Source organism: Macrotis lagotis, chromosome 1, assembly GCF_037893015.1.
Source record: "Macrotis lagotis isolate mMagLag1 chromosome 1, bilby.v1.9.chrom.fasta, whole genome shotgun sequence".
Lineage (NCBI taxonomy): Eukaryota > Metazoa > Chordata > Mammalia > Peramelemorphia > Peramelidae > Macrotis > Macrotis lagotis.
Window position 1 is genome coordinate 356,802,992 of NC_133658.1, and position 7,414 is coordinate 356,810,405.

Consider the following 7,414-nt stretch of genomic DNA (forward strand, 5'->3'; position numbering starts at 1 on the left):
GCCCCGCGCCCCCACCGCGCCGTCCCCGAGCATAGCGTGCCCCCTGGCCCTTCGGCATCGAGCCCCTCGCTCTCCTCCAGAGAAACCACAATCTGTATATTTTCATTTTATTTAGAAATGATTTAAAAAACATTATACAAAGGCTGATCGGTTTTAAAATGTGACGGACACTGAAATGCTGCGATGCCGTCCAGGGTGGTGGGAGCCCAGACTAGGGCACCAGTACGGAGGCCTCAGCCTTGGCCGGGACAGGGGGGCACACAGACCAGGGTGGAGGTGTGGGGGATCGGGCCGGCTCACACTGCCCCCCACTCCAGTGGCCCCAGGGCCGCCTCCTCGGCCATACCCCGATATCCTCGGGCCCCAGAGGGGGTCACGCAGGATGAAGGGTTTTCTGTAAGTTAGAGCAGAGACCCAGGAGCCTGGTATGGATTCAGGCATTGGAGAGGGAAGAAGATGAGCCGGGAAGAACCGAGATGAGACGAGTGGAAGAGAGGCTGAGCCGGACTGCTCGAGGAGACTGCGAGAGGAACCCAGGCAGGAGAAGTGAGGAGTGGGGCACAGTGGTGTGGCTTCGCTCTCCGCATCGCGATGGGCCAGAAGTGGTGGGAGATACCCAAGGCGCCCTCTGAGCCAGGCCTTGCCGATTTGGGGCATGGTGTGACTGAAAGAGCACTCAGTTGTAGTCCACCCCTAACTAGCATGACCCTGCCAAGTTATAACCTCTTTCTGGGCCTCCTCTCCTCTGCCAAAGGAGGGTGGCAAGGTTTGCCCAGCCAGCTTAGCAGGGCCCTTGAGAGTTTCAAATAGGCTAATAGATGTCACCTAATAAAGTGCCTGGAAAAGTATAAAATACTGTATCGACACAAAGAGGATGTGTCTGATGCCAGATGCCCCCCAAACCAGGGAGCCGGCCCTTGGCAAGAATTGAGGATGAGCACAAGAGGAGCAGATTGGTGACTTTGAGAGAATGCCCAAGGCAGAGCACAGGACAGGGTCTTGACCTAGGGCATCGGCAGGCAATCATCTCCTTCTAGCATAAACAAATCTCCAAATTTTAAGATGTGACCATAAAAGGAGAAAGATCCAGAAACAGAAGGGAAGCATTAAATAGCCCAGTGGGTGCTCCATTTAGTTGACCTGGCAGGGTCCCAGGAGACTTCTGGGTGACCCCTTCATAAAGAACATGATTTAAATTACTGACTTGGTATAGAAACCTAGAGCTGGAAGAGATTCAAAAAGTATCTTGCCTAACCACCTGTTTAATACAGGTACCTTCTCCATGACATCCTTGACAGTTACTTAGCGTTTGCTTGAAACATTTCTTGTAACAAAGTCATTATCAAGGCAGCTCATCCCATGATTTGGGCAGCTGAGACTATTTTTAGAATGAACTGAAATCAATGTCCCTGTAACATCTAGGATTCTTCAGTTCTGCTTTGTGGGGCCAAGGGAAACAAGCCCTCTCCCACAAGATTGTTCTTCAAATACTTGAAAGCAGTAGACTGTTGCAGGTTGAACATCCTCAGCAGCACCTCCAGTCCCTTCTATCTGCTCTCTACTTGCAACTCTTCCAGCCTCTACAAAATTCTGCCTAAAATATGGAGTGTAGAACAATACACACCACCCCAGATGTAACCAATGGGACTATCAATGCCCTTTTTTTGGAATGAGTCTTCTTTGAAATGCAGTCTGGGATCCCATTCGTTTTTTTAGGTTATAATGGACTCGTTATTGATTGCTTGAATTTAAATAAAACTCCCAGATATTTGGGGGGCAAACTGATTTAGCCATAACCTGCCCCTTTCTATGCTTGTACAGCAACATTTTTAACTGGAGGATTTTTGCATTTCCCATTAGATTTCATCATTGTAAATTTAACCTATCTTTCTAACCTGTCAGGATTTTTTCCAGATTCTGTCACTCAGTGTCTTAGCTATTTTTCCTGGCTTTGTGTCAACACAGTTTTGATAGGCATTAGCCATATTTTTTGTTCTAAAATTGCTGAATAGAACAAGCCTGAGGACAGAGGCCTAGAGCCATTAGGAAAGGAGTCTCCTACTTAAGGAAGGAGGAGGTCATAATATCTGTTTTGGCTCTGTTCCCAACCAAGCAACCTTCAAGGATTTCACATTAGAGAGGGTAACCCCAGTCCTGCATCTCCAGAGATCAATACCCACTTAGGGCAGCCTTTGATATGGAGAGGAGGTGGGGAGAAGAGTAGAAGGAAATGATACTTTCTAGTATCAAGGGCTCATAAAAATTCTAGAGAGGGCGGCTAGGTGGCGCAGTAGGGAGAGCACCGGCCTCGGAGTCAACCTGAGTTCAAATTCGACCTCAGACACTTAATAATTACCTAGCTGTGTGGCCTTGGGCAAGCCACTTAACTCCATTGCCTTGAAAAATCTAAAAAAATTCTGGAGATTAGACCTCTCTCCAAAGCATTCCATTATTTATCCTGGAACTAGCCTGTGCTATCCCTCGCCACCCTTAAATTTGCTCCAGGTGTTAGGATACCAAAGTATGGTTCTGGGCTTATTTGTGCCAGGAGAAGTAGAAACAAAGAAGACCCCCCCCCCCAGGCCTTTAAGTATCCCCTTGACTCAGGGGAGATTAAATTCCCAGACTAGAGAGCCTGCGTGCTAAAATGCAGATTTGTAATGGAGAGAGACCCAAGTTTGAGATCTATCAAGGACATTGGAAAGACCATGAGGGTCATTAGGAGAGGGAGAGAGGGTGCTAAGTTCAGGAAAAGTGGATAGGTCCAAGAAGTTTGAATATGGAAGCAGAGAGGTCACTGAGACCTACTATAAAAACCACCTGGGAAATGGAAGTCCTAGTGGAAAATCTATTTTGTCCTAGATAGTTGGATCTGCCCTGCTTCACTATTGAACCTTCCCTATTGAACACAATGTCTGAGATTCCTTCCAGCTCTTTGATCCACAATCCCTTTTTTGTGTCTGGAAAAAGTGTTTATACCTTGAATTTTCCAGAAATCTCATTTTTAATGCACTAGGAGATGTTGCAATCCTAGTGAACTACTTTTTATAAAATGACTACAAGTCTCTTCTCTACAAATTCAGCTTTTCAAGGGCTAGGTAATCCCAAACTGGGGCTTTGGTTATCCCAAAGCAGAAGCATTCAGGATACAGTATGCCCATTGTGAGAGGAGAAGGAAGCAAAAAGAAAATGGGCTCTGGCACAGAATGTGTCTTGAGGAAAGACAAGAAGCTGAAAGTCCCCCAGATCTTTCAGCATAATGGATTTCTATCTATCTTAGACCCATCCTGACTAGCTTTAATAAAGCCTGGAGTTTCAGGCAGTCCCTTGGGGATAGTTGGGCAGGAGTAGTAGAGCAGGGCTCTTCAATAGGAGAATCACTGGGATGATTGAGGACACATGGGCTCTACAGCAATCGCTGGGGAGTGGCAGTGCAGTAGCTCTCTGTGCTCCCTTCCCCCCAATTTCTAGGCATGGCCTAGAGCCAAGAACAGAAGTGGGAGGGGGATCACAGACTTTTAGATTTAGAGCTGGAAGAGACCTTAGAGATCAAGACCTACCTTCTCATTCCACAGATAAGGAAACTGGCCAAGATGAGAAATAGCCTTGTCACACATTGAGAAAGTAGCTGTCGGGATTCAAACCTAGCCTCTTCAAATCCAATGATCTTTCTACTGCTCTACCAGTTGCCTCTTTTGGCAATGGAAAATGGAAAGAAAGTGAAAAGCCGATGGAGTTGGGACCTGGGATAGTGATAGGGACCATACTGGAAGGAAGTGGAAGTAAAAGTGGGAAGGGTTCAGCAGTGGGGCTGGGAATAAGACTTCAGACAATTCTGGGGCAACCACATTCACTGGGGACTTAACTTCCCTCCAACCAACCAAGCTCAGGGACCTTCCTGGTCTTTAGCCTTCAATGTCTCCCCTGTGGCCCTAGGTTCTTAGCAAGGAATGAGTTGGGACTACCAACCCAATTCCCCAACACTATGGTTAGGGTCTCAAGGAGCTCCAGTGGTTGTATCCAAAGGTTCCTGGGTGCTCAGAGAAGTTCACCCACTCACTCTTGACCCATCCCTGTTCTCTTAGGGCCACCAAGCCACTACTTGGCTTCCCTCATCTTAATGGGGCCTTGACCTAGGTGCTCTTGGATAGAGGCTCTTATACTGGTGTACATTGGAGTGAGATGAACAGACAGCTTCCCAAGTCCTCAGGGAATCACTTCTGACAAATGGGGATTAAAACAGTAGTAACGGGACATTTAAATATTTGTGACATAAAAGCAAAGTCCAGCAGAGTTGAGACTGGACCACAGGCTCCCCCTGAGCACGAGGCCCCTGCCTCTCATTGACCTAGGGGAGATTTCAGTTTTCTGAGGAACCTGCCTGGGTCTGGGGGGGGTGGTGGTCACAAAAACACCTTCCTTGCCCGCAGACAGCCTTGCCTCCATAGCCACATGGGCTCCGTGATCCATGATCAGTTACAAACATCTGACCAGCAGGTGTTGGGATTCGGAAGGAGGCAGCTGATCCTGCCCCAGGCTGTGATCCTCACCCTAAGATCATGTGGCCCTGCCATACTCAGGGACACCTGGTGTCAGGTCCCTCAGAAGAGGAATGACAGGCCCAGGCAGCTGTCAAGGAGCAAATGCTGGTTTCTCCCAGGTAAACTGTGCTCAGAGGGCCATTAGGAATCCCAGGAGAGGCCCCTACTAATTGGGTTCCAGCCTCTGGGAATGAGGCAGCAAGAGCATACACCTCCTCCCCACCCCCACAAAGCTCTCCTCAGCAAAGATTATCTTTTGCCTTTCCATTTAGATAAAAGGCATTTTAAAAAAGGGAGCTTTGAGTAAAGTGAAGAAAGGTGTTTGGGAATCAACTCTAGCTGATTTCTCCCCCTCCCCTCTTAACAGGTAGATTCCAGGGGCCAAACTTTAGGCTAGAGTTGAAAATCCCATTGCTTGTGGCTCTTGAGCTGGGCCCTTGTGGAATGCCCCCCTGTTCCTCTGGGTCCTGGGAGTGAGGTCCCTGCCCTCTCTCAGGCCCTGGTAAAGCTGCCCCGGCTGGCGGGGCAAGGACATTGCTGGTCATACCCACTCCTGGACTGGCCGTTTGTAGTAGGTAACCTGCTGTTGTGCCCCCTTGTTCTTAAACTGGAAAATGGTGTAGACAAGGACAAGAATGCAAAGGGATAGGGTACAGGGGATGATGACAGCCACGGCATTCACTGTGCCAGGCACATCATCTATGGTAACCATGATGTCCACATCATCCTGGGGCCTGCGACGCTCCTTTCTCCTCTCCACCTCCTTTTGGTTACAGCCCATCCAGTCCCTCAGGATGGAGCGGGGGTAACCAGGTTCCACACTCAGCTTCTGGTTATCAAATTTCCAGTAGTCCCGGCCCTTGTAGAAATAGGTGTAATCTGAAGAGACAGAGACAGGATCAGTTCCAGAAATCTAAGCATAAGATCATTCCCTGCTCAGAGATCTCTGATGCCAACTTACATTTTTGCCCTTAACTTTGGAATCACTTACTTCTGCCCAGGGTAAGCCTCCCTCAGCCTGTGTTCACTTTGAATGAAGAGGTCACTGTTCTCAACCTGAATTTACCCTAATTCCAAGGTCCTCTTCTTCATCTAGGCTGACCACCCTTTACTACAGGATTACTGACTTTTAACTTGTAGTCACCATCAATTTGAAAATCATCCCCTGCCAGATTATGGCCCCCTTTATGTTCAGTCACTTTTCCAGGGTCCTCTTCCCTTAGCCTTTCTCAGGTCCCCCTCAATTCTGGTGTTACTGACTTTAAGTCTAAGGGGTTACTCTTAACTCATTTTCCTCAGTGGAGTTATGTGACTCAGATGATACTTCTCCAACCTCGAAGGCATTGTCCTCCACTGAAGGGTTACACTTTATTTCATGTTCAGAATTCTTAGCCCACAGTCAGTGGCCTCAGATGAGCAAACTTGTATTGAAGTCCCTTCATTTCCTTCTCCCCATTAATCCCAAGAACTTCCAGTCATTCAAAGGTAGAATTTAAAATAAGACTCTAGACAGGGGTGGGTGGGTTGTAATAGGGAGTAAGACCCTTAGAAATTAAAAGTTAGAAGGGAATTAAGAAGCCTTTTGGTACCCTCTCTTATTTTTTCATACAAGAAAAGATAAAGCCTGGAGAGAAAAAGGGAATTGCTAAAGGTAACACATCCAAACATTAATTGATCAGCCCAGGACTATAATTTGGTATCATGATTCCCTGACAACAATGCTTTATAGATTCAAAAGGCAAATTCTCCAGAGCTCCCTCCAAAAGCTCCTGCCCCCAACTCCTTCCCTCCCTCCAGTTCCCTAACAGAATGACCCAGTTTGGGCTTCACTGATCTCTGACTCTTCCCAAATGATTTCAGCAAAGCTAACTGACTGACTGCACTAGAATGAGTTTAAGAGAACTACATTGTGAGTGGTCTGCCAGTGGTCTGTGAGTGGTCTGTGGGAACTTAGAGAAGGAAGATTATTGTAGACCAAGACAGAAAGAGGTGGTGGGAAGTCTTCCTGAAAGAGGTGATTCTTGAGTTGTCTTGAGTTGAGGGATAGGCTTAGATGGACAAAGATGGTAGTCAAGACAGAAAGCATCTTAGATGTTCAGAGGAGGGCTACTAATTAATCTTGGTACTCTAGACCTCAGTTTCCTTTTCTATAAAAATGAATGGATGAAAGGAATGATCTCTAAGGTTTTCTTCTAGTTGTGAATCCTATCTTACCATGAAGCAAAGCAATGAACCTGGAGAATTATTTCTTGTTTCCTGAGTTGCATGGAGCTTTCCAGAGCAGGTCTAATATTCTTTTCTCCTGCCACCCCTATCTTGTCAACCACACCCAGAGCCCACAAGAGGTCCTGAACATGACTGCAGACTCAAGGACAGGACACTTACAGCCTTCTTTGCTGATGAAGGCCCCCTGGGGGGCTTGGGGGATGCCCTTCCACACAGTGATAGGTTTGGGGTACCCAGGGTCAGTCGCCCTTCTCTCTTCATTGTAACGCCAATACCATTCCCCTTTGAAAAAGTAGGTCTTGCCCACAGGCTCCCAGCGCCAGGGCTGTGTCTATGCCTTCACGGGGCAGGCAGGTACCCAGCTCTCCCAGGCTGTGAGGGTATCCAGGCTCCACAGTCACCTCCTTGAAGACCCAGTATTTGTCACCTGTGAATGGAGGAACCCAGTGTCAAAGACTAGCTCTCCCAGACTGGCATCCTCCTCCCCAAGTTCTGACTAGTATGAAGGGTCTTTGGATGTCTTTTATCCACCAGCCTGGACAATCAAATCCCCAAGGATCTTGGAGCCCAAGAAGTCAGTGACTCCCTCCCCCTGAACCCCCCCCCCCCAACAGTCCTATCTAGAGCACTGGAGGTAAGGGAAAGAC

At 47.7% G+C, this 7,414-nt stretch overlaps 1 protein-coding gene across 1 annotated transcript in view; it reads right to left on the reverse strand.

Moving 5' to 3' along the window:
* Positions 1-147: 147 nt before the first annotated feature.
* The window catches only part of LOC141499573 (matrix metalloproteinase-24-like), a 16,263-nt gene continuing 8,996 nt past the window's right edge, over positions 148-7,414 (reverse strand). Inside the window, exons 2-4 of the mRNA XM_074202266.1 lie at positions 7,169-7,194; positions 6,927-7,098; positions 148-5,420 (exon numbers count right to left, since the gene is read on the reverse strand). Coding sequence (XP_074058367.1) covers positions 5,083-5,420; positions 6,927-7,098; positions 7,169-7,194 — 536 coding nt within the window. The 3' untranslated portion in view covers positions 148-5,082. The remainder of the gene's footprint in view (positions 5,421-6,926; positions 7,099-7,168; positions 7,195-7,414) is intronic.